Below are 27,855 nucleotides of genomic sequence, written 5' to 3' on the forward strand. Positions count from 1 at the left end.
GCTTTGGTTTGCCTCTGTATTGTGTCAGGAAAGTACTGGTATTTTGAGTTATGAAATGATTGTAGGCCAATGTTGAATTCAATTTTCAGTCAACCATCCAAGCCAAACTGTTAGAGTTAACTTAGAAAATCCACATCAATCTTGTACATGTTCTCCACGTTCCTGTGAATACAAGATTAACAAGATCTTTCAGTTCTTCTGCTATATAAGCTGTTTCCTCCTGGAGCAGACTGCATTTTTCCTTCTGTAGCATACTGAGATCTGAGTCAATCTGTGGTGACACAGCAGTGTAGGTGGCTCTCGGAAATTCTCTTGCAAGGCAGCTGCTTCAGGTGTGGATATTACTAAATCTTTCAGCAAGGAAAGGCTGGTTACCTCAGTCAGGGAAGAGGGACTGCTTTTTTTTTTTTTTTGGTAAGGAATGTTCAGGGGGATTTGAGAGTTCATAGTTTTTAGGTTTGTTTAATTCTAAAAATCCTCATCTTGTGTTCTTCCTTCCTGCTTAAAACCCAGCTAACGTTGGGAGGCCGAGGCAGGCGGATCACAGGGTCAGGAGTTCAAGACCAGCCTGGCAACATGGTGAAACCCCATCTCTTCTAAAAATATAAAAATTAGCTGGGCATGGTGGTGGATGCCTGTAGTCCCAGCTGCCTGGGAGGCTGAGGGAGGAGAATCACTTGAATCCGGGAGGCAGAGGTTGCAGTGAGTCGAGATTGTGCCACTGGACTCCAGCCTAGGCGACAGAGAGAGACTCCATCTCAAAAAAAAAAAAAAAACAAAACAAAAAAAACAACAAAAAGACCCAGCTGATACCATCTTAACAGTAGATACTTGGTTGAACTCTTCATTGAACTTGTAATTTTGCATTTCCAATAATTAGATTTTCAGGTTTGTTTATAACCTTATCTGCTCTGGGGCTATAAGAAATAAGCAGTTCTTTAAAGTCACCATAAAAACTCTCTGGTTTTCTGATTGTTTTGTACTGAGATTCTAAAGCTCTGAGATTATAATTTTGTTTTTGTAAATTCTCTAGTATAGTGAGATTTAGCTTTTCTACCCTATAGGCCTTATAGTAAAACAGTACTGCCATCATAGTTAAGCGCGTTCATTACTTCGGTTTTTGAAGGCTTGTTTTCAACTGGCACTTAATCCTAAACAACTGCACACCATAACTTAAAGAACTGTGGTCCCACTGTATGCTGTAGATCACTAGAATCTCATTTTTATATGCAGATAGGCTTTCACTGTGTTCAGGCTTAAATATGTTAGCCACCTAATATTATAAACCCCTCTTGAGACAATTTCCGATACCAAGAGTAATATTACTAGGTGTCCAGTTAGGAAAACAGAAACCACTCTTAAGTCTTACAACAAAGGGACATTAGTAGCGAGTATTGGTTACATAGGTACTAGAAAAGCTGAAAAGACAACTAGAGGAGATTAAGGCAACCCAACAACATTAAGAACTGCTTCTATTCTCAAGGTTGATTAGAGTTAGAATTGGAAAAAGCAAGAACCATGGAGGGAGGGACTATCTATAAGGATTTGCAGCCACAGACAAAACAGGAATAACTGCTTAAGGTAGACCTCGAGAGGCAGGAATATCTTGGCTTCTTCACTTCCCCTCCTGTCAGTCACTCCACATGTGCCTCCCATTGATCTAGCCTATTGAGAAGCCAATTGTCTCTGACCCTTTATCTTCTGTCAAGCTACTTCATGAATACAGATATCACAAATTAGATATTTGATCACTTAAATCTATGTAAAATTGACACTTTTATGACTTTATGATCAGTGATGTTATAATCAAGAGAAATAATATAGACCATATTTATTATCTATACGTTGATGCAATTTGTTTATTTGTTTCATTTAGGGAATAAAAGGAGAGGAAAGAATGAATTTTTACGTGCTTAGTATGCATCATGCATTTTTTGTCTTTTAGTATAAATATTCTTCTCTTCTCTTTTTTTTTTTTTTTTGTGAGACAGTCTTGCTGTCTTCTTCAGGATAGAGTGCAGTGGCGTGGTCTCTGCTCACTGTAGCCTCCGCTTCCCAGGCTCAAGTGATCCTTTCATCTCAGCCTTCCGAGTAGCTAGGATTACAGGCACACACCACCATACCTGGTTAATTTTTGTATTATTATTTTTTTGTATAGAGACAGGGTCTCTCCATGTGGCTTGGGCTGGTCTTAAACTCCTGGGCTTAAGTGATCTGCCTGCCTTGGCCTCCCAAAGTGATGCGATTACAGTTCGTGAGCCCCTGGGTCTGGCCTTTTATTAAAAAAAACAAAAACAAAAACAAAACAAAACAACAGTGTTTTCTTTTGTTATTTTTTTCTTTTATTTGTTTATTTTTTAGACAGGATCTCTTTCTGTCATCCAGGCTGGAGTATAGTGATGCAGCCTTTGCTCACTGTAGCCTCTACCTCCTGGGCTCAAGGGATCCTCTCACCTCAGCCCCCTGGGTAGTAGCTAGGACTACAGGTTTATACCACCATGCCTGGCTAATTTTTTTTTTTTTTTTTTTTTTTTTTGCTAGAGATGGGGTTTCACCATGTTGCCCAGGGTGGTCTCAAACTCCTGGCCTCAAGCAGTCCTCCCACTTTGGCCTCCCAAAGTGCTGGGATTACAGAAGTGGGCCACCATGCCTGGCCAAGGTGTTACTATTTCTGATTAAACATGTAATATATTTTTATTTTTATAAAAAGTGCTTATAAGATTTTTTTTCTCTAGAGAATTCTCTAAAATAAAAATAAATAAATAAATAAACAAACTTAATGAGTGTCATTTTGTAAGGTAGTGCTTTTTTCCCAGTGATTCTGAATATGTAAATTTATAAATTTTTGCTTTGTATATATTATGGAAACAAATTTCTCTAGGAAGCTTACATGTTTGAGTGTATGATCTCATAATCTGTGGACACATGTTGATACCAGAAATCTGTTTTTAGCTGGCATGCTATGAGAGCCAGATTGCCAAGCTACGGTCCGAGGTTGAAAAAGGAGAAGCATTGCGACAAAGTCTGGAGTATGACCTAGCTGTTGCTAGAAAGGAAGCTGGTTTTGGAAGACGGGCTGCTGAAGAAAGATTAGCTGAGGCACATAGGATCCAAGAAAAACTCTATGGTAAGACTGTTTCTATTTCTTCCCATGTTTAGATCGTAACCTGATTAGATATCACTGCTCACTGTTGCGTGTACATCCCATACAGGGTCGGAGGTAGGGTTTTGATTCATTGACTGGCCTTCGATGCACAGACTTTGCTGGAAACATGTAAAAAGTCTTCTGGCAATTTTGTGAACATTTATCTACTTTTGATTAATTTTTTTATTCTGTGGAAAAAGAATTTCAAAATTCTCTTAGTTACTTTTTAGAAGTACTTCTTCCATGAATAATCAACAGAATCATAAAGAGATTTTTGTTTGTTTGTTTTAAATATATATTCTAGGCTCCCCATCACGTGTAATCTGAATCTAAATCTCTAGCTTGAGAATCTGTATGTTCAAGAAGCACTGCCTTTTTCGCGGATTTTGCCAGGTTTAGAAACCACTGGGTTAGAGTGTGGTACCTGGAAAAGAAAAAGGCACTGGATTTAATCCTCAAAAACTGTCTGTTTTATAGCCCTCGGACTTAAATAAACCCTATTTACATATAATATATAAAAATAAATGTGCCTAGATAGCTGTATCACTTACAACAAGCACTCAGATCATGGAACAGAAAGTGATCAGAAGCCCTTTTGCGGCCGGGCGCGGTGGCTCAAGCCTGTAATCCCAGCACTTTGGGAGGCCGAGGCGGGTGGATCACGAGGTCAAGAGATCGAGACCATCCTGGTCAACATGGTGAAACCCTGTCTCTTCTAAAGATACTAAAAATTAGCTGGGCATGGTGGCGTGTGCCTGTAATCCCAGCTACTCAGGAGACTGAGGCAGGAGAATTGCCTGAACCCAGGAGGCGGAGGTTGTGGTGAGCCGAGATCGCGCCATGGCACTCCAGCCTGGGCAGCAAGAGCGAAACTCCGCCTCAAAAAAAAAAAAAAAGAATCCCTTTTGCATGGATAACTACCATACAGGTTTTTAATAGTGTGGATTCATTTTGCTACTTTTTTGTGCTTTTTTTTTTTTTTTTTTTTTTTTTTGAGATGGAGTTTCCCTCTTGTTACCCAGGCTGGAGTGCAATGGCACGATCTCGGCTCACCGCAACCTGCGCCTCCTGGGTTCAGGCAATTCTCCTGCCTCAGCCTCCTGAGTAGCTGGGATTACAGGCACGTGCCACCATGCCCAGCTAATTTTTTGTATTTTTAGTAGAGATGGGGTTTCACCATGTTGACTAGGATGGTCTTGATCTCTCGACCTCGTGATCCACCCGCCTTTGCCTCCCAAAGTGCTGGGATTACAGGCTTGAGCTACCGTGCCCGGCTTTTTTGTGCTTTATATGAATGGAATCATATAGTATATATTCGTTTGTTTCTGGCTTCTGTCCTCCAACATTATGTTTTTGAAATTCATGCATATGGTATGAGAGCTTTGTATTGATATATAGTATTATATTGTGTAAACATCCCACACTTATATTTATTCATTTATTATTGATGGGCATTTGACTAGTGTCCAGTTTTTTATTATTAAGAATAATGTTGCCGGGCGCGGTGGCTCAAGCCTGTAATCCCAGCACTTTGGGAGGCCGAGGCGGGTGGATCACGAGGTCGAGAGATCGAGACCATCCTGGTCAACATAGTGAAACCCCGTCTCTACTAAAAATACAAAAAATTAGCTGGGCATGGTGGCGTGTGCCTGTAATCCCAGCTACTCAGGAGGCTGAGGCAGGAGAATTGCCTGAACCCAGGAGGCGGAGGTTGCGGTGAGCCGAGACCGCGCCATTGCACTCCAGCCTGGGTAACAAGAGCGAAACTCCGTCTAAAAAAAAAAAAAAAAAAGAATAATGTTGATATGAACATTCCTGTACACAGCAGGTTTTAATTAAGTGAACACTGAATGTGAATTCAGATTTAGAGATTTAGATTTAGGTCCTGGTTTTACCACTTACTGACTGATACTTAAACATAGGCTGTTTTAAGGATGAAATGAGAAAATGAAAGTGCTTTGTTATGGAACCAAAAGAGCCCATGTAAGCGAAAAGAACAAATCTGGAGGCATCACATTACCTGACTTCAAACTATACTACAAGGCTATAGTTACTGAAACAACATGGTACTGGTATAAAAATAGGCATGTAGACCAATGGAAAAGAATAGAGTACCCAGAAATAAAGCCAAATACTTACAGCCAACTAATCTTTGACAAAGCAAACACAAACATAAAATGGGGAAAGGACATCCTATTCAGCCAGTAGTGTGGGGATAGTTGGCAAGCCACATGTAGCAGAATGAAGCTGAATCCTTATCTCTCACCTTATATAAAAATTAATTCAAGATGGATCAAAGACTTAAATGTAAGTCTTGAAATCATAAAAATTCTAGAAGATAATATCATAAAAACTCTTTCAGACATTGGCTTAGGCAAAGAGTTCATGACCAAGATCCCAAAAGCAAATGCAGCAACAACAAAGATAAATAGATCTTTAAACTAAAATTAAACTAAAAAACTAATCTAAAAAGCTTTTGTACAGCAAAAGAATAGCAGAGCAAATAGACAACCCACAGACTGGGAGAAAATATTTACAAACTATGCATCTGACAAAGGAGTAATATCCAGAATCTATGAGGAACTCAAATCAGCAAGAAAAAAACAATTCCATCAAAAAGTGGGCAAGAAACATGTATAGACAATTCTCAAAAGAAGATATACAGATGACCAACAAACATATGAAAAAATGTTCACTATCACTAATTATCAAGGACATGCAAATCAAAACCACAATGAGACACCACCTTACTCCTGCAAGAAAGGCCATAATTTAAAAATAAAAAAATAACAGATGTTGGCATGGATGTGGTAAAAGGGAACACTTTTACAGTGCTGGTGGGAATGTAAACTAGTTCAATCACTATGGACAACAGTATGGAGATCTTTAAAGAACTAAAAGTAGAACTACCATTTGATCCAGCAATCCCACTACTGGGTATCTTCCCAGAGGAAAAGAAGTCATATGAAAAAGATACATGCACACGCATGTTTACAGCAGCACGATTTGCAATTGTAAAAATATGGAACCGGCCTAGAAGCCCATCAACCAATGAGTAGATAAAGAATATATGGTATATATACATCAAGGAATACTACTGAACCATAAAACGGAATGAAATAGTGGCATTTGCAGCAACCTGGTTTGAGGTGGAGACCATTATTCTAAGTGAAGTAACTCAGGAATAGAAAACCACTTATAAGTGGGAGCTAAGCTATGAAGATGGAAAGACATAAGAATGATATAATGGACTTTGGGGACTCAGGGGGAAAGATGGGAGCAGGGAGAGGGGCAAAAGTCTACACATTGGGTGCAGTATACACTGCTTGGTTGATGAGAGCACCAGAATCTCGGAAATCACTGCTAAAGAACTTCTCCCTGCAACCGAACACCATCTGTTTCCCAAACTACTGAAATAAAAAATAAAATAAAAAAAAATTGTCCTTGATTTAAAAAAAAGAAAGTGCTTTGTTAACTTCATGTGGCTAAAGAAATGTTGTTATAATTATTGTAACTGTTAAGATCCTTAGTTTTGTTCATCTGTCTGGGATTGTTGACATTGGTCAGAAGTATTTTTGATTATGTAGAGGAGAAAAAGTAATATCTTTTCCTCACCCATGTAAGGTTTACAACTGACAACCCTATAAGAAAACACAGGTTAACAAGAGAAAAAACTAACAAATTTATTTAACAAAGTTTTAGATGACATGTGAGCCTCCAGAAATGAAGACCCAAAGAACTAGTGAAAACTCTATTTTTATGCTAGGTCTGATGAAAGAAGTGGATAGCTGTGGAGAAACATGACTGGACAAAAAGGCTATGACCTAATGTAATAAAATGAGTGGGAAACCCAGCAAGCCTGTTTGTTCAGTGGCATTTCTTTCTTCCAGGTGACAGATCACATGAGGGCCCCATGACCTACTTTCAGAGGCAGTAGGTCAGAGTGGTGACCTTTCTAGATTTTATGTCTTGCTTTGGGGAGAAGGAGGGGTAGAAAACAGGAAGTCAGGGATACCTTTTTTCTGAGGCCCTCTTGTCTCCTTCAGGTGAAAAATATTCAGCATACGGAGGTACCGTAATTGGGGGTATTGTGTTCTGAGCCCCAGTAATTACCTTTGGTGTTTAATAATGGTTATACCACTACCTGGAATTTAGGAATATAAGAATTGGAAGGCACTAGGTATCAAAGTTTGTGACTTTCATTTAACTATGAGGAGAGTGAAGTCCTGGAAAGAAGGGACTCTACGGTAGAGTAAGATAGAGAAATGACTATTAATCACATGAAAAATGCTTAACGTCACTTACTGTCAGGGAAATGCAAATGAAAATCATAGTGGCTGTTATTACACATATATCAGATGGCTGTAATTGAAAAGATTGTCAATACCAAATGTTGGTGAAGATATAGAGCAACAGGGACTCATACTTTTGTTAGTGGGAGTGTAAAATGGTACAACCACTTTTGAAAAAAAAAAAACTGGCAGTTTCTTTTAAAATAAACATGCATTTATCCCATGAGCCAGCAGTCTCATTCTTTATTATTTCCCCATGAGAAAGAAAAACATTTGTCCACAAATGACTTGTAAGAGAATTTCATAGCAGCTCCATTCATGGTCGCCCAAAGTTGGGGAAGAAGATGTTCATTGACAAGAGAATGAAGAAACAATTTGTGTTATATTTATATAATAAAATGCTACACAGCAATAAGAAGGAACCAACTACTAATGTATGCCATAACATGAATTAATCTTCAAAACATTATGCTTAGGGAGACTTTACACACAAGACGATATCCTGTATAGTTCCATTTATGTAAAGTTCTAAGATAGGAAAAACTAATTGTTGGTGAAAAAAAAAATCTAAACAGTGATTGCCTCTGTGGGGTGGGTTGGAAGTGGAGTTGACTGGGGAAGAGTATGAGGGTACTTTTTGGGTTGAAGGAAATGCTCTGTATTTTGGTAGGTGTTTGGGTTACATGAATGTATTTATTGATAAAAATCTCTTTGGATGTTGGCTGGGTGCGGTGGCTCACGCCTGTAATTTCACCACTTTAGGAGGCGGAGGCAGTTGGATTGCTTGAATCCAGGAGTTCAAAACCATCCTGCCAACATAGTGAAACCTGGTCTCTACTTAAAGCAAAAACTAGCCAGGCATATTGGTGCATGCCTGTAATCCCAGCTAATCAGGAGGCTGAGGCAGAATGATCGTTTGAACCTGGAAGACAGAGGTTGCAATGAGCTGAAATTGCACCACTGCACTCCAGCCTGGGTAAAAGAGTGAGACCCTGTCTCAACAACAACAAAAAACAAAAAACTACTTGAACAGTACACTAAAGATTTGTGCATTCTACTAGATGTAAATTTTATCTGTAAAAAATAAAACTATATTAAGTTCTAAGTAATGATATACATGCTGAACTATTTAGGAGTGAAATGTACTGATGTTTGCAACTTGCTTTGAAATGTATAAAATGAAATAACTTACCAATAAGTGCAGAGCAGTTAAAAAAAGAAGAAATGTATAAAATGTATTATGGACCGATGAGTGGATAAATGAATGCATGTGTTGATGGGTGGATGAATATCTGATAAAGCAAATATAGCAAAATGTTACCAATCCTAGAGTCTAGGTTGTAGATATATGGATCTTCACAGCACAATACTTTCAACTTTCTGTGTTTTAAAAATTTTTGCAATGAAACGTTGAGAGTGGTGTAAAAAACCTAATGGAGTTATGAGATAATCCCATAGCAATTGAGATAATAGGGAATGTGACAAGAGAGAAAATTTGGGAAGCTGGAAAGCAAATGGCAGAGGAATAGCTGAGTTAGCATAACTGAGACATTAGAATCCTAAGTTAGGAGTAGGAAAGGCTGAGAGACAAATTCTTAGTCAAAAGGCTTATAAACTGGAAGCACCAGATACCATTGGAATTATGTATGGGAGGGGCAGTAGGGAGTCAAATAAGGAGGGTCAGATGAATGCTGTTTGAGAGGCAGATGGGTCCTTGGATTTCCTTCCATGAGGATGCTACTCTGGGGTTACTTAAGAATTGCTAGTGGAAGTCAGGAGGTTTAATCCCTGGAGATGGTAAAATAGAGAGTCTTTTGACTGGCAAAACCAGGAAGATTCTGAATGCTAGATATTGGGGAACCATTCCTTCCAGCTTCCTTTAATTAATTTTTTTATTTTTAGAGACAGGGTCTCACTTTGTTGCCCAGGCTGGAGGGCAGTGGTGTGATCATAGCTCAGTGCAGCCTTGAACTCCTGGGCCTAAGCCATCCTCCCACCTCAGCTTCCTGAGTAGCTAGGACTAGAGATATATGCCATCACACTTGACTAATTAAAAAAAAATTATTACTTTTTTAGAGACCAGGTTTTGCCATGTTGACCAGGCATGTCAAACTCTTGGCCACAAGCAATCCTCCCACCTTGGCCTCACAAAGTGCTGGGATTACAGGTGTAAGCCACCATGCCCAGCTTCTTTTGTATACTGACTTCCCCAATAGCTAACATCTGGATTTCTTTTTCTTTCTTTCTTTTTTTTAATTGCATTTTAGGTTTTGGGGTACATGTGAAGAACATGCAAGATTGTTGCATAGGTACACACATGGCAGCATGATTTCCTGACTTCCTCCCCTTCACCTATATCTGGCATTTCTCCCCATGCTATGTCTCCCCAACTCCCCACCCCCTGCTGTCCCTCCCCTATTTCCCCCCAACAGACCCCAGTGTGTGATGCTCCCCTCCCTGTGTCCATGTGTTCTCATTGTTCAACACCCACCTATGAGTGAGAACATGCGGTGTTTGATTTTCTTTTCTTGTCTCATCTTGAGAATGATGGTTTCCAGGTTCATCGTGTCCCTACAAAGGACATGAACTCATCTTTTTGATGCCTGCGTAATATTCCATGGTGTATATGTGCCACATTTTCCCTGTCCAGTCTATCATTGATGGCCATTTGGATTGGTTCCAGGTCTTTGCTATTGTAAACAGTGCTGCGATGAACATTCATGTGCATGTGTCCTTATGGTAGAATGATTTATAATCCTTTGGATATATACCCAGTAATGGGATTGCTGGGTCAAATGGAATTTCCATTTCTAGGTCCTTGAGGAATCGCCACACTGTTTTCCACAATGGTTGAACTAATTTATACTCCCACCAACAGTGTAAACGTGTTCCTATTTCTCCTCATCCTCTCCAGCATCTGTCATCTCCAGATTTTTTAATGATTGCCATTCTAACTGGCTTGAGATGGTATCTCAATGTAGTTTTGATTTGCATTTCTCTAATGACCAGTGTAACATCTGGATTTCTATACTCTATTCAGGATGTTTGAGGCCTTTTCTGTGTGTCACCTGACCAAGCTGATATAGTTTGGCTCTGTGTGCCCACCCAAATCTCATTTTGTAGCTCTCATAATTCCCATGTGTTATGGGAGAGACCCAGTAGGAGATGACTGAATCATGGGGGCACATCTTTCCCATGCTGTTCTTGTGATAGTGAATGGGTCTTGAGAGATCTGATGGTTTTAAAAACGGGAGTTTCTCTACACAAGCTCCCTTTTTGCCTGCTGCCACGCATGTAAGATGTGACTTGCTTATCTTTGCCTTCTGCCATGATTGTAAGGCCTCCCCAGCCGTGTAAAACTGTAAGTCTAATAAACCTCTTTCTTTTGTAAATTGCCCAGTCTTGGGTATGTCTTTATCAGCAACGTGAAAAATGGACTAATACAAAGCCAGGAGGAAAAACCTAATGATACTGAGTTGGGAGTTTCCCAATAAATGAGCTAAGAGCGCTGGAGATGCCAAGTGAAGTGTGTGCGTTTTTGATAACTGTGTACTTTTGGTGCCTATACAGTTAGAAATATTTTTCAACCAAGTTTTATGAAAATGCAGACTTTGTTGTACTTTTTTTTTTTTTTGAAGCTGTATTATTACCCCACAGAACATGTCATTGTTGTTTTTTGGGGAAAGGGCATATGTTACTAATAGAGTGTCTCCAAAGTGTATTGATGTGGGGAAAACACCTTTCCCTTCTAGTTTTGAGAGACTTCCTCTTGGCTTCCAGGAGGAGAGATTCCCTGATGTTGACACACATAGCCACCTTGGCACAAACACCTTGTGGTGTGGAAAAACAAATTTGTTTCTATGTCCTCTTCTCCCATTCCACCTTCAGCATAGACTTAACTCCCTTATGCCCAGGCATCTCTTGGGATTGACTCCTGGTAATTGGTTGCCAGTGTATCAGGCAATCTGGACTTTCCAGTAACACCACTGAGATGGCACTTTTCAAAATAGCAGCACGTCTGTTTCTAGATTGTACATCTTTTGATAAATTCTGCCATTTTCATTTCACTTCCTAAAAGTCAGAGTCGGCTTTTGAAAAGTTGTTAAACAACGTGTTAATGTGAAGTGTCAGCCCCCACGCTAAACTTTCCCTGTTCAGAACATCAAATGAAGACTTCATTGGGTTTTATAGTGGCTTTCTGATTTTGGTAGTCCTTTGAAGGAGGGAGTTTGAAAGTTGTATACTGTTAACTGAAATACCTGCCTGCAATACCATTATTGTTTATGAAAAGTATAATTAATAAAGCTGGATACAGTTTGGCTTGGAAAAATTAAGAAATTAAAAATATGATGGCAGAAATTAAAAATATCCCTAGAAGCACTGGAAGATGAAGATGGAAGAAACCTCCCAGAAATTGGAATTAAAAAGACTGATGTAGAAAAATAGGAGAAAGAGATGAAAAAATAAATCTGAAGTCCAATTTGAATAATAGGGAATAGTGAAAGAAAGACGTTAGAGAGAAAACAGAGATGGATAAATCATCAATGAACTTGCTTAAGATAACATCTCAGAACTAAAGGATATAAATGGCCAGATTGAAAGAGTCTATTGAATATTCACTGTTACGGAAAGAAGTAGACTTACTGAAGGCATAGCATTATGAAATTTCAGAAAAATAAAGACAAAGAGAAGATCCTAAAGCTTTCAAGAGAAAAGAAAATTAGGTCAAATGCGAAGGATCATAAGTCAAAATGGCCTCAGACTACTTTCCTGCAATGCTGGGTGAGAGACTGGAACAATGTCTTCTGGAGATGGCTGCTGAATGGGAGGGAGACTTTTAACATATTTCCTTTTGTACCTTTTATACCTTTGTATTTTGAATGTTTTGAATGTATGATTCATTCAAAGTGCAAAGAAATATAATTTAGAAATAGTACTGCTAATGCAACTGTGACATTTTTAGTTTAACTTGTGGTTTTTTTTTTTTTTTTTTTTGAGATGGAGTTTCGCTCTCGTTACCCAGGCTGGAGTGCAATGGCGTGATCTCGGCTCACCGTAACCTCCGCCTCCTGGGTTCAGGCAATTCTCCTGCCTCAGCCTCCTGAGTAGCTGGGATTACAGGCACGTGCCACCATGCCCAGCTAATTTTTTGTATTTTTAGTAGAGACGGGGTTTCACCATGTTGACCAGGATGGTCTCGATCTCTTGACCTCGTGATCCACCCGCCTCGGCCTCCCAAAGTGCTGGGATTACAGGCTTGAGCCACCGCGCCCGGCCTTTAACTTGTGTTTTTATAAACATTTCCTCATTTTGTCTTCACAACAACTTAAAGACGGAGTCTTGCTCTGTTGCCCAGGCTGGAGTGTGTGGGGCAATCTTAGCTCATGGCAACCTCCGCCTCCCAGGATCAAACAATTTTCCTCTCAGCCTCCTGAGTATCTGGGAGTACAGGCGTGTGCCAGCGTGCCCAGCTAATTTTTGTGTTTTTAGTAGAGATGGCGTTTTACCATGTTGGCAAGGCTGGTCATGAATTCCTGACCTCAAGTGATCCACCCGCCTTGGCCTCCCAAAGTGCTAGGAGTGAGCCACCACGTGCCTGGCCTTAACTAGGAACATTTTTATTCCTGGTGAGAACCAGAGAATCAGGGATGTTTAATCAGGTTGCAGGTGATGGAGCCAGACCTGGAAGCATTTCCTTCTTTTCTAGGTGCTGAAACAGAGCAGCAGTGGTAGTGTGTTGATAGGTGTTGATTATCCCTGAGGTAATAGGGTAAGAGGTGAGTTGCACCTAAATCTTGGGAAGTAAATAGCTACAGTTCTAAGGGTTGGGGCAGTGGTTTCCAGTCTCAACTTTGTGACACTTGTGCAAGATATGTCACAACTGGTTTGTTATCAATAGTCAAATATCAACATTTGTAATCTCCTGTTTTTAAACACTTGCCCTATACATCAAAGTCTTAAAAATTAATTTTTCTGGCTGGGCGTGGTGGGTCACTTTGGAAAGTGAGGTGGGTGGATCATGAGGTCAAGAGATTGAGACCATCCTGGCCAACATGGTGAAACCCTGTCTCTACTAAAAACACAAAAACTAGCTGAGGGTGGTGGCATGGTTCTGTAGTCCCAGCTACTTGGGAGGCTGAGGCAGGAGAATCGCTTGAGCCTGGGACACGGAGGTTGCAGTGAGCTGAAATCGTGCCACTGCACTCCAGCCTGGCAACAGAGCGAGACTCCGTGTAAAAAAAAATTGATTTTTCTTCTCTCTCTCTCTCTCTCTCTCTTTCTCTCTCTTTTTTAAATCTGAGAGGAGGATCTCCCTATATTGCCCAGGCTGGTCTTGAACTACGGGGCTGAAGCAATACACCCACCTCAGCCTCCAGAGTAGCTGGGATTACAGGTGTGCACCACCACACTCAGCTTGTTTGTTTTTCTCGAATAGGACAAAAACCCATAGGGTTGCAGCTGTTGCTTGAAGTGCACCTAAAGTTGGATACGCCATCAGAAATATGTCACACTGTTTCATAGCAAAATCGTTGTTGTCTGAAGGAGAAGAAGAGATTGAGAAATTATAGGATAGATTGGTTTAGAGACTGAGTTTTTCAAGAGTTTACTGAACTGGAAAGGTTTTCTTTTTTTTTATCTCAAAAACAAATCTTTTTTTGAATTTTTTTTTAAAGAAAAAAGAATAATAAGAAAAAGAATAAAGAAGAGGAAGAAAGAGAAAGGGAAAGAGGAAGAGGGAGAGAGAATGGGGGTATTGCTTTATTGCCCAGGCTAGAATGCAGTCTAAATATGGGTATGCCTATAATTGTCCTTAATAATGGAGACATGAAAGAAAATGAGGGAAGAGAATAACAAACAAGGAGCCAACCAACATTTCGTTTAAACTTCTAAGTTGATATGATGTGGTACTGATAAGAGAGTATATTTTGTGTATTTAAAGTGGAGAGTCCTATAAATGTTAATTACGTTTACTTGTTCCAGATCTGAGTTCAAGTCCTGGATATCGTTGTTAATTTTCTGTCTCATTGATCTGTCTAATGTTAATGTTGAAGTCTCCCACTATTATTGTGTGGGAGTCTAAGTCTCTTTATAAGTCTTGTATGTCTGGGTATTCCTGTATTGGGTGAGTATATATTTAGGATCTTTAAGTCTTCTTGTTGTTGCGTTGATTCTTTTATCATTATATAATGTCCTTCTTTGCTTCTTTTGATCTTTGTTGTTTTAAAGACTATTTCATCAGGGACAAAAATTGTAACTTCTGCTTTTTATTTATTTATTTTTGCTCTCTGTTTGGTTGGTAAATCTTTCTCCATCCCTTGTTTTGAGTCTTTGTGTATCCTTGAATGTGAGATGGGTCTGGATGCAGCATACCGATGGGTTTTAGTTTTTTGTCCAAATTGCCTGTCTGTCTTTGAATTGGGGAATTTAGTCAATTTAAATTTAGAATTAATAATGATATATGTGAGTTTAATACTGCCATTTAATATTAGCTGGCTGTTTTGCCCATTAGTTGATGTAAATTCTTCATTATATTGATGTTCTTTACTTTTTGGTCTTTTTTAGAAAGGCTGATACTGTTTGTTCCTTTCTATGTGTAGTGGTTCTTTCAGAAGCTCTTGTAAAGTAGGCCTGGTGGTGATGAATTCTCTGAGTGCTTGCTTGTTCACAAAAAACTTTATTTTTCCTTCACTTATGAAGCTTAGTTTGACTGGATGTGAAATTCTTGGTTGAAAGTTCTTTTCTTTAAGGATGTTAAATATCGGTCCCCACTCTCTTCTGGCTTGTAGGGTTTCTGCTGAGATATCTGCTGTAAGTCTGATAGGCTTCCCTTTGTGGGTAACCTGACCTTTCTCTCTGGCTGCCCTTAGTATTTTCTCCTTCATTTCAACCCTGGTGAATCTGACGATTATGTGCCTTGGAGTTGCTCTTCTTGAGGAATATCTTTGTGGTGTTCTCTGTATTACCTGGAGCTGAATATTATCCTACCTTACTAAGTTGGGAAAATTTTCCTGAATAATATCCTGAAGCGTATTTTCCAGCGTGGATTCATTCTCTTCGTCACATTCAGGTACACCTATCAAGCGTAGATTAGGTCTTTTCACATAGTCCCATATTTCTTGGAGACTTTGCTCGTTCCTTTTTATCCTTTTTTCTCTAATCTTGTCTTCTAGTTTTATTTCATTGAGTTGGTCTTCGACCTCTGATATCCTTTCTTCTGCTTGATCAATTCGGCTGTTAAAACTTGTGCATACTTCACGTAGTTCTCGTATTGTGTTTTTCAGTTCCATCAATTCACTTATTTTCCTCTCTAAATTTTGTATTCTTGTTGACATTTCATCAAACCTTTTTTCAAAGTTCTTAGTGTCTTTAGATTGTGTTAAAACAAGTTCTTTTAATTCACCGAAGTTTCTTATTATCCACGTTTTGAAGCCTGCTGCTGTAATTGGAACACACTTGTTCTACATCAAGCCTTGTTTCGTTGCTGATGAGGAACTGGGATCCCCTGCTGAGGGAGAGGCATTCTGATCTTGGGTATTCTCAGCCTTTTTTGACTGTTTTCTTCCCTTCGTTGTAGATTTATCCATCTGTGGTCTTTATAATTACCGTCTGTGTAATTGGGTTTCTGAGTGGACATCCAACTTATTGATTCTCAGCACCGAAATCTGAGCAACCCACTGCGCCGACTAAATCAGCGGCGTTAAGATTGATGGTGCTTTTCTGACTCTGCACCAAGAACCCACGCTCCGAGGCTCCGGCAAAACCGCCTCGCCGGTCACAAGAGTCGCACTGGCGACCTGTGGGGCTCAAATCTCCTGGTGCGTGAGCAATAAGAATTTATGTGAAGGTGTGGCGTCCTCTCGTTCTTAGCATTTTCACTGGGAGCTACAATCCCGAGCTGCTGGTGATCAGCCATCTTGGATCTCTCTCCCCGAACTGGAAAGGTTTTCAAGAGTTTACTGGAATGGAAAGGTTAAATGTTTTATCGTAAGATCATGCTGTAAATGGTGTCAACTCCAATGCCTAGGTTTAGGGCTCCTTGTTATTTAATTCATGGTTGTAAATGTACCTATTATTCTGTTCTTAATAGTACAGAATTCAGAACTTCAAGCAAAGGCAAATGAGATTGAGAAAGCATTTCAGACTTCTCAGCAAAAATGGAAAGAAGAATGCAGACGATTTGAACATGATTTGGAGGAAAGAGACAATATGATCCAAAATTGCAATCGAGAATATGATCTACTTATGAAAGAAAAAAGCAGACTGGAGAAAACTCTACAGGTAAAATAGTTTTTATAAAGGAATTTTCCTATTCACTTAGATGTATTGTACGTTACTTGAAGTTATCCTGGATTTCTTTCCTTCCTTCCTTTTTCCTTCCTCCTACCTTCCCCCCTCCTTTTTTTCTTTTTTAGGGGCATTTTTTCTGGTCTCTTTTGGAGTGTATTAATCTACTTTTTGGGGTGACAGTTTGCAGCCACTAATCAAAATGTTAATAACCAACAAAGCACTTATATAAGCATATTGTAAGAAGGTCAGAATCTAGAGCTCATTTTGTCTAGCTACCTGAAAATTTGGAATTTTAGATATATGGGCCTTACATATTGGTCTAAATATATGATAAATATAGAAAAATATTTGTGTGTTTGATACGAGCTTCATTATCTATGTAGAGCATGTTTTGTATGGATATGATATGTAACATATTTAAATTTTACTAAAATCATTGTGATCCATTTATTCCCTCATTTTTTTGATCTTTTTTTACTCCCTAAAGTAAAAGCGGTATAAAGTTGAAGCTGCCGGTGACTTACAAGGTAGATTTTCAGTTGTCTATATTTGCCATTTTTTGGAATAATGAAAAATGAAAAAACAAACAAAAAAAATGTGACAACACCAGGCATGGTGGTGTATGCCTATAGTTCCCCAGCTAGTAGGGAGGTTGACTTGGGAGGATCACTTGAGACAAGAAGTTTGAGGCCACAGCATATCATGATTGGACCTATGAGTAGCCACTCTACTCCATGTGAGCAACACAGTGAAACCCTGTCTCCAAAAAAAAAAGGAAAAAAACAAATAAAAAAAAACCCTGTGATAAAAATGTTGTATTGTTACCACTGGTGTAAATGGCTTTTTTTGAATTTTGGAAATGTATCTTTACTAAAAATTCATTATACAAAAGCGTTTACAAAATGTAAACGTTTTCGCACAGCGGTTCTCAGATGTTGTCATTGCTAACAGATTTACTTTTGATTTCTTCCACATCAGTAGTATAGTTTGTCTCTTTTGTTTACTACCATATTCCTAGACCCTGGAACAGTAGCTAGCATATAGAAGGGCTCCATTCATATGGGAATCAGGGAGGTTTAGGTGGTAGCTGATATTATAAGTCCTTGAATGGGCCTGTTTAACCTTCCCCACATAAAATGTTTTGAAGTTATGTGGAGAGGAGGGTGACCATGGCAGCATTTCTTTAGCCAATCAGCTTGCACCTCAAGATAGAAGATTTCAATATGATCTCAGTTACTTAGAATAACTGTGCTTTAATTTTAGGCTATTGGCCTTAAACTGATCTGCACAGAGATCCTTGGGACAGTTTGGAGTTGTATTGGAGTCAGTATTTAGCCCTTGGGGGGAAAAAAGCCTCAAGGCTCTTTGTGAGGGCTTTCTATAAGTTATGAGGGTAATATTTATTATACAGATCCATGCTACCATTAGATGGACATGAGAGGCTTTCTTTCTCTCAAATGTAAACCATAGACTTTTTCTTCTTCTGTTAATGGGAACTTAATTTAAAATCCTATAGTTAGAAAATTGAACTTCTTAGCACATTGCCTTTTATATTTTTAAGATATAGATCTTGCAGATTAGATCTTGCAAATGTAGCACACCTTGGAAAACCCAAAAGGAAATGTAATTTTTCAAGTATTGTTTATCTATAGAACTAGAAATTACAGTCCATACTTAAATTTTTTGTTTTTTGCTTTTCATATTTTTAACACTCCAGAGTTACCTTATCCTAATTTGTTGCACAGAATTCTTTTCTTTGCTTCTTTTTCCCTGTTGGAGATACATTGTTCTGTGTCAAATTTATATACAAATTGTCAGGGATAATCCAAACCCTTTGATCACAGGTAGAGATTTCCATATTAAATGGAATCTACTTTGTTTATATATATCATTTGATATCATATATTGACATTTTGTTCAAACCTCTAAAGTTACATTTTTCAGAAAAATTGGATCAAATATATGCCTATATAAACAGGTATATGCAGCCTGTTCCTTAAATATATTTAGGTAATAGGTAAATATATGCTTACATAAGCAAGGTATAACCTGTTGCTTAAATTACCATAGTTTCTTATTCATATCTACATTCTGATGATCACATGATAGTTTTATTAATGATTTTAACATGAATTATGATGAGTTTTAACATCTATAGGCAAGGAGAGCCCCTTTGTACTTTTAAACGGGGGATGAAGGAAGAAAGATAACTTTTATTGATCTAATAGTAAAGCAAGATTTTATTTATATAAAGGAAGCGTTGGAAAAACATCAACAGGAGAAGAATGAGATGGAGTCTCTTATCAGGGAAACAGCATTGGAGGAGTTTAGATTACAAGCAGAACAATGGGAAGCAGAAAGAAGAGAATTACAATTTATAGTACAGGTATTTTAAAAATAATTCAGTTCCTTAAATATATCTTTTTATTGCTTATGATATTCAAAATTACATTAGTGGGATAATTGACTCAAAGGGAAAATAATTTCTAGTTTTGATTCTGGAAGGCCATGTTTCATATGCTGTTATATAACAATAGGGAAACTGTTACCAACAGATACCATTAGTGTTTAGAGTTCACTGATTTCCATTGTATACATTATGTGATTTTTAAGAAGGATGTATATTTTTGGACTAATAGCTGTTTTGAGTAACGTAAAGAAATAGAGTAATAGGATTTTGGATATTGAAGAATCCTAACAAATCATATAGTGTAGTAATTTTTGAACTCTTTTTAAGAAGTACAAATTCTTAATTATCCTCTATTCCTCCAACCCTGAAACACACAGAATCCTTGAGGCTTCTATAGTCCACTTTGAAGATTACTGATTACATCTAATCCCCTTTATACATGAGCAGATGGAGATTTGGAAGTTACTGACTCAGATTATAGACTGAATGATTAATGTAGGAAAAGCCTGCAGGTCTCTGGATCCTCATTCCAGTGTACTTCACATTTTTTCAGATTATATGTATTTATTTTGAAGGAGAGGAAGGAGAAGCTCAAACTCAAACTATTGTGTTATTGTGTGTTTTAAAGGAAATTTGTGAAGTTAATCTTCTTTAAGAAAAAACCCCATGAATCAATGAACTTAAAATTTCAAATGCATTTCTATCACTTCTTCTAATTCTCTTAGAGAGCTTCTTCTAATTATTTATTTTGTGATAATACAATGCATTTTTTGTAATTTTTCTACATAAATTGACAAACTGAAATAACCTAGATGTCAAAGATATGCATTTTTCACAAGAATGAAACATATCCACCTGTAACTTATTACAGTGTCACAAGCAACTTTGCAAGACAGAAGTTGACCAAAAATATGCAAGGAATAGAAGTCACTTGATTTTTTTAAGAGTAAAAGCTGGTAGTGAACAGTGGAAATATTGAATTTGTTGTATATGTAATTATTGAAAATACCAGTGAAACCACAGCTTTTGCAAACCTTTGGTCTTTGTGCAGTGCTTTTCTTCCCAGTCACCTCTTCTGTCGAATCTGGAAGGAACCACCCTTTAGACCTCGTGTATTCTGTGTTTGTAGTTTGTGTAATTAGTTCATTAGTTCACTTGCTTGTTCATTCATTTATTCTCTAAGTACTTACTGAGTTGCTGCTCTGGATACTGATGCTATAAAGCTGATTAACATCTAGTTTCTGACCTGGAAGATATTTCAATGCAGAAACATGTAAAGAGGAAAGTACTGTGTGATAAAATTTTAAATAAAATGCTGTAGGACCACAAAAGAGAAGTTGATTAGCTGCCTGGGAGACTGAGGAAGTCTTCGCAGAGACATGATATTTAAGTTGTTTTTGATAATTTTCTTAAAGGCTGTTTGGAATAAACAGGCAAAATTAAGTGAATTAAAATAGGCCTTCTATTTCTAAACACTCAGCCAGTGATCTAAATTTATAAAATATAATTCAGGCCGGGCACGGTGGCTCAAGCCTGTAATCCCAGCACTTTGGGAGGCCGAGGCGGGTGGATCACGAGTTCAAGAGATCGAGACCATCCTGGTCAACATGGTGAAACCCCGTCTCTACTAAAAATACAAAAAAAAATTAGCTGGGCATGGTGGCACATGCCTGTAATCCCAGCTACTCAGGAGGCTGAGGCAGGAGAATTGCCTGAACCCAGGAGGCGGAGGTTGCGGTGAGCCGAGATCGCGCCATTGCACTCCAGCCTGGGTAACAAGAGCGAAACTCTGTCTCAAAAAAAAAAAAAAAAAAAAAAAAATCAAAGGCCTATATAAAAATATGTATCTGTTGTGATTTTGGTATAACTTCCTGATCAATCCTATAAATCCTCCTAAATGAAACATAGTGGTTATACTGAAGTTTCTATATGAAGTACTAAAAGAAATTCAAATTAGATGTTGGTCTTTCATAATGATGTGTACAGAAAAATGGGGGAATATGCTCCCTAGTTACTACCAGTAGTATCTTGCTTTGCTGCTTTTGTAAGGTAAATTTTATTGTATTTTGTAACTAGAATGGTTAGAGCTTTGTTTCCCAATTTCTTGCCTTTTTTTATTAATAAAAGAAAATAACTTTTCCTTTTATAAATCAATCTTAAGAAACTATTGTGACTTTGTGTTAAAAAATGTTTTTTTAGAAATAATCTGAGGGAGAGAGTCAAATTTTCTTCTCTGTTGGCTTTTGATGAGTTTAGTTTTACATACCATAATTAGGTGTTAGTATCTAATAGTATTCTCTTTGTGTAGCTCTCTAAGAGAATTCAGGTTTTTTTTTTTTTTTTTAAACCTTCTCAGTGAAACCTTATCTTTAATAGACAAAACTTGTTAGAATATTTCTCTTATCTGGGCTTTAGAATTGAGACCCATTATAAAAAGAAAATCTCAATTTTATGCCATGTTCTTTTTCATTATCAGGAATTGGAGCACAAAATAGAGGTATCCTTCTCTGGAATAGTAACATGATTTCTTATTGGTGTTACCTAAAAAGTTACTCATTTTAAGATAGTGTTTCTCATTTCTTTCTTTCTTTTTTTTTTTTTTTTTGAGATAGAGTCTCTCTCTGACACCCAGGCTGGAATGCAGGGGCATAATCTTGGCTCACTGTAGCCTCCACCTCCTGGGTTCAAGTGATTCTTCTGCCTCAGCCTCCAGAGTAGCTGGGATTACAGGCACCTCCCACCATGCCTGGCTAATTTTTTGTATTTTTAGTAGAATGTTAGCCAGGAAGGTCTTTATCTCCTGACCTTGTGATCCACCCGCCTCGGTCTCCCAAAGTGCTGGGATTACAGCAAGAGCTACTGCGCCCAGCCACAAGTGATTCTTCTGTGTAACTGCCTAGAAATATAATTGCTGCGTCTTCAAGCTTATGGATTCACAATTTATGATATATGTTATACAAAGCACCAGTTTATACTCTCCAGCAACAAACACTTTTTAATTGTAGAACTTTGTTGGCCTTGGGGATTTAGACAAGAGGAATTGTTCTGGGTCTTTCAGGAGATAATCATGTTATAGATTAAGGTTGTAGTTAGCTATATTGATATCTTTTATAAGCTAGAAAAGAGGAAGGAGTACATTTAGCTCTGATACTTTTCTAACTATACTCGTGTAATTCTTCTGAATTGGAACGGAACCATATTTTGGATTCTGCGAAATGTTGTTTATATGAGTATCCGTAAAAAATTATACTTTTTGGGTTATGTTTCTGGAAGATGTGGAAAGAAAGCAAGTTTATTTTTTAACAGCCAAATGTAGTTTCCTGTGATGTTAAATGTCAGTTCAAAACCAAGCCTCATTTAAAAATATTTTAAGTTCAACAGCCCCCTCTCGTGGCAAAAAGAAGAAACTTCCTCAATTTCCAATGCCCTTAATATGATTTTATTTCACACACACAGACACACATACATAAGGATGCAGGTATGATTAGAAAATATGTTCTGTAACAAAAATTTTAAATTTACATTTATTTTGGATGGAGGAAAATTTTTTAAAAAATTTCATGAGGTATTTTGTATATTTCTTTTGGATTTTCTTGTGTTACAGTGCATCTCAGAACTGGATTATATTGATAAAACCATAAACCTAAAGCAAATATTTGAACATAGAACCCCCTCAGAGGTGTATATTATCAATGCCCAATATAACCCAGCAATACCATTAATGTAACCAATACTCTCTACCTATCTCATATTAGTGTTTGCCATATTTACTTGAATTGTAAACAAACAGTAAATTGTTATATTGTTGAAGACAATTCTGAATCACCTTCCCATCCTGCCACCACTTCAGCCACAAAGGCATAACTGCCATTCTGAAGTTGGTGTTTAATTTTGTCTGTATACATTGACTGTATATTGTATTATTTTAGTATTTTGTATTTTAAGATATACCATACAGATGCTTCTTTGTTCAACTTGTATTTTTCACTTGTGGTTTTTTTTTTTTTTTTTTTTTTAGATAGGGTCTCACTCTGTCACCCAGGCTGGAGTGCAGTGGCACGATCTTGGCTTACTGCAACCTCTGCCTCCTGGTTTCAAGCAATCCTCCCACCTTAGCCTCCTGAGTAGCTGAGACCACAGGCACGTGCCACCACACCAGGCTAATTTTTATGTATTTAGTAGAGATGGGGTTTCACCATGTTGGCTAGTCTAGTCTCTCAACTCCTGAGCTCAAGTGATCCACCTGCCTTGGCCTATCAAAGTGCTGGAATTACAAGTGTGAGCCACCACGTCTGTCCTACTTGCGTTTTTGAGGTTTATTAAAGTTAATAAATTAGCTTCTGTTCACATAATTTAACTGCTGTATAGTATTTTATCTTGTGTATGTGCTATAATTTACTCATTACCTGACTGCCTTGTCAATTTTCTGTTGTTTATAATAGAATACATGACATTGGTTAATTTATAAAGAAAAGGAATTTATTCTTACAGTTCTGGGGGCAGAGAAGGCTAATGGCAAGGGACTGCATCTGACAAGGGCCTTCTGGAGAATTCAGAGCTGCACAGGGCATTGCTTGCTGGTGGGCTGAGCCTGCCAGCTCAGGTCTCTTTTTATCTTCTTAAAAAGCCACCAGTTCTACTCCCATGATAACCTATTAATCTATTAATCCATGAATGGATTAACCCATTCATGAGGGTAGAGCTCTCATGAACCCAATCCCCTCTTAAAGGCCCCACCTCTCACTACTGTCACATTGAGGATTACATTTCAACGTGAGTTTTGGAAGGGACAGACATTCAAACCATAACACTGACATTGAGATTTAAGTTCTTTCCAAGTTTAAATTAATACAGGCAGTGATTCCATGAACATCAAATGTTTTTATGTGGGTATGTGTTTAATGTATATAAAATATGTGCCAAATTGTTCTCTTAAGTGGGTGTAACAATTTGAAAGAAGAGTTTTTCTTCCTTTACAGCCTCTTGGTATTTTTCAGATTTAATTTCTTTTGAAATAGGGTATGTGTGAAATTGTATCTCATTCTTGCTTAAATTTACTCTTCCTTGATATTGACCATGTTATATTCATTGACCATTCATATTTCTTTTTTGTGACGTACCAGCTTATATTTTTTGCCTTTTTTCTTTTGGATTTTTTGGTATATTTTTATTGATTAATAGGAGTTTTTGGCCAGCGGTGGTGGCTCCTGCCTATAATCCCAGCACTTTAGGAGGCTGAGGTGGGAGAATTGCCTGAGTCCAGGAGTTCGAGACCAGCCTGGGCAGCAGAGATACTGTCTCTGTTAAAAAAATAAAAGTAGCCAGCTGTGGTGGTGCACACCTGTGATCCCAGCAACCAGGGAGGCTGAGGTGAGAGGATTGCTTGAGTCTGGGAGGTCAAGGCTGCACTATGCTATGATTGCAGCCTAGGCTACAGAGCAAGACCCTATCTTAAAAAAAAAAGGAATTTTATTTTGTTTTTAAAAAAATATATTTGGTAACTAACCCTTGGTTACAAATATTCCTTTTTCAAATGTCTCTTCTTTGTAGAGACAGAGAGGCAGTTTACATTGTGTATGATGAACAGTTTTAAATTTTCATTTTTGGACACAGAGTCTCACTCTGTCACCCACACTGGAGTGCAGTGGTGTGATCTTGGCTCACTGCAACCTCCACCTACTGGGTTCAAGTGATTCTCCTGTTTCAGCCTCTGGCGTAGCTGGAATTACAGGTACTGTCACCACATCCATCTAATTTTTTTGTGTGTTTTTAGTAGAGACCGGGTTTCAGCATGTTGGCCATGCTGGTTTGAACTCCTGACCCCAGGTGTTCCACCTGCCTCGGCCCCCCAAAGTACTGGAATTATAGGCATGAGCCGCCATGCCTGGCCTAGTTTTACATTGCAATGTAGTTGAATTTATCAGTGTTTTTCTTTGTAGTAGTGATTGTTTTGTCTTATATAACCCAGAGTCATAAAGATAATGTGTATATAGCATGAGATGCTAATTTTGTTTTTCCAAATGGATAGCCAAGTGTTCTGTACTAGTAATTCAATTGTCTGTTCTTTTACCACATATTGATTTATAATGTCATTTTCATCATATATCAAGTTCTTTCATATCTAAGACTTTGTTCCTGAGTACTCTGTTCTGTTTCACTTACATGTTTGTTTCAGCATTAGTGCTAAATTGTTTTATTCGCTATACCTTCAGAATAAGTCTTAATATCTGGTAGAGAAAGTATCTTTATTCTTGATATTTTTTAGGGATATGGAAGGGGGTTATTATTGGCCTTTTATTTCTCTATGTGAGTTTGAGGAATGGCTTATATTTCTCCATTTTAAAATTTTGATTAAAATTATATTGCATTTGTAGATCAATTTGATATAAAGTTGACATCCTTATAATGCTAATCTCTTCTATTGTCCTTCTTTTTGTATTTTTACTCTTATTTTCTGAGAGATTTTCTTAATTTTATATTGCAGCCTTTCTATTAAATTTTAATCTTTTGGGTTTTTAATTTCTAAGAGCTCATTCTTGTTATTTGATGATACCTTTCTTAATAGTATATTCTCCTTATTTCATGTTTGTAATGTCTTAATTTAACTCTTTGAGAATATAAGTCATATTTGTTTTGAAGATGTCTTCCCCTCACCCCTCCTTTGACGTTGTTGTCCTCTTTTCTTTTTTTATTTTTTGGAGACTGGATCTTGCTCTGCTGCAAAGGCTGGAAATGCAGTAGCCTATCATGGCTCACTGCAGCCTCGATCTCCTGAGCTCAAACCATCCTCCCACCTCAGCCTCTCGAGTACCTGAAACTACAGGTGTGCACCACCACACCTGGCTAATTTCTTAAATTCTTTGTAGAGATAGGGTCTCACTGTGTTGCCTAGCCTCGTCTGGAACTCCTGGGCTCATGTGATTGTCCCACCTTGGCCTCCCAAAGTGCTGGGATTATAGGTGTGAGCTACTGCACCTGGCCTCAATCAAGTATTTTTAAATTAAAATAAATACATTTTTAGATATAATGCTATCACACACTTAATAGACTACAGTATAGTACAAACATTACTTTTATTTGCAATTTTTTGGAAACAAAAAAATCGATGTGATTCACTTTATTGCAATATTTGCTTTATGGCAGTGGCCTGGAACTGAACCAGCAGTATTGCTAAAGTATGCCTATATTAAGAAGTCTATTACCTGAAGAAAATAATTATTAAGCATTTATATATAGCCTCCTATAGAATAGTAATCTTATGAATACGGGGATTCATAAGAATAAGAATAAGGAATTGGAATCTCACACCAGTCAGAATGGCTATTATTAAAAAGTTAAAGAATAACATGTTGGCAAGGTTGTGGAGAAAAGGGAATGCTTATGCATCATTGGCAGGAGTGTAAATTAGTTCAACCATTGTGGAAAACAATGTGGCTATTCCTCAAAGAACTAAAAACAGAACTGCTATTCGATTCCAGCAATCCCATTTCTGGGTATATACTCAAAGGAGTAGAAATTGTTCTACTACAAAGGCACATGGCACGCATATGTTCATTGCAGCACTATTCACAGTAGCAAAGACATGGAGTCAACCTAAATGCTCATCAGTGTTAGACTAGATAAAGAAGATGTGGTATATATACACCATTAAATACTATGCAGCCATAAAAAAAAAACGAGATCATATCATTTGCAGGAACACGAAAGGAGCTGGAGGCCATTATCCTTAGCAAACTAATGCAGGAACAGAAAACCAAACACCACATGTTCTCACTTCTAAGTGAGAACTAAATGGCGAGAACACATGTACACATACGATCAACAGACCCTGGGGCTTACCTAAGGGTGGAGAGTGGGAGAAGGGAGAGGATCAGAAAAAACAACTGTTGGGTACTAGGTTTAGTACCTGGGTGATGAAATAATCTATGCAACAAATCCCTGTGACATGAGGCTACCTATAGAACAAACCTGCACATGTACCCCTGAACCTGAAACAACAGTACAAAACAAAAACAAAAACAAAAACAAAAACAGAAATAGGAACTTGGAGATATGAAATAAGGAGCTGAATTTAAAATGTTTTCTCATCTCTTCACTGTGAACTTAGGCTGCTGGGTGCTTTTCAAACTAGAATTTTTGATAGATAATTATATTTGATGTTTGCAACATACTTGGATTCCCTTAGTATCTTTTGAGTGGCTAGGTATTCTTGGAAGCATATAACATATTCATATGTGTTTATCTACGATTAATGTTATGCTGGCAAGGGAAGTGTGGGAAAGAGGGCTTTTTTTTAAAGGCCTTAAATGAGAACAGTGAATCTAGATTTGTTACTGTGGAAACTGCCTTTGATATATATATGTTAACTTTATGTTTGAACTTTTTCGGTAAAATTCAACTCCCATTTCTGTGTTTAGTTGGGAAATGGGATCGAGAGATTTTAGTATAAGACTACTTGAAGTTACTTTTTCAATAGCTGAACAAAGATTTGAAAGTTTTTTGAAAACCTAAGAGTAAATGAAACACAGCCATCTAGTGGATGCAATTTTAAAAGCTGTAAGCATGTAATTTAAGCACCATGAGCTCATATAAGCATTATTATTAGGCATTCAAGTTAATCATTGCTTATTACACAAAGGGCAATATACATTTAAAAATTTTAATGGGAAGGGGAAACATTATATATGGTTGTTGAACCACGGCATTATATAAATACCTTC

At 37.8% G+C, this 27,855-nt stretch overlaps 1 protein-coding gene across 15 annotated transcripts in view; it reads left to right on the forward strand.

Moving 5' to 3' along the window:
• CCDC171 (coiled-coil domain containing 171) overlaps positions 1–27,855 on the forward strand; it is a 545,371-nt gene that overhangs the window by 20,084 nt on the left and 497,432 nt on the right. For 14 of the 15 annotated variants that reach the window (XM_074394865.1, XM_074394866.1, XM_074394867.1 and 11 more), the window contains 3 exons: positions 2,953–3,127; positions 16,526–16,716; positions 18,980–19,111. In XM_074394865.1, the coding sequence (XP_074250966.1) occupies positions 2,953–3,127; positions 16,526–16,716; positions 18,980–19,111 (498 nt within the window). The remainder of the gene's footprint in view (positions 1–2,952; positions 3,128–16,525; positions 16,717–18,979; positions 19,112–27,855) is intronic. The other variant, XM_074394870.1, reaches the window with a different exon arrangement.

The sequence above is a fragment of the Saimiri boliviensis genome, chromosome 2, assembly GCF_048565385.1.
Source record: "Saimiri boliviensis isolate mSaiBol1 chromosome 2, mSaiBol1.pri, whole genome shotgun sequence".
NCBI lineage: Eukaryota > Metazoa > Chordata > Mammalia > Primates > Cebidae > Saimiri > Saimiri boliviensis.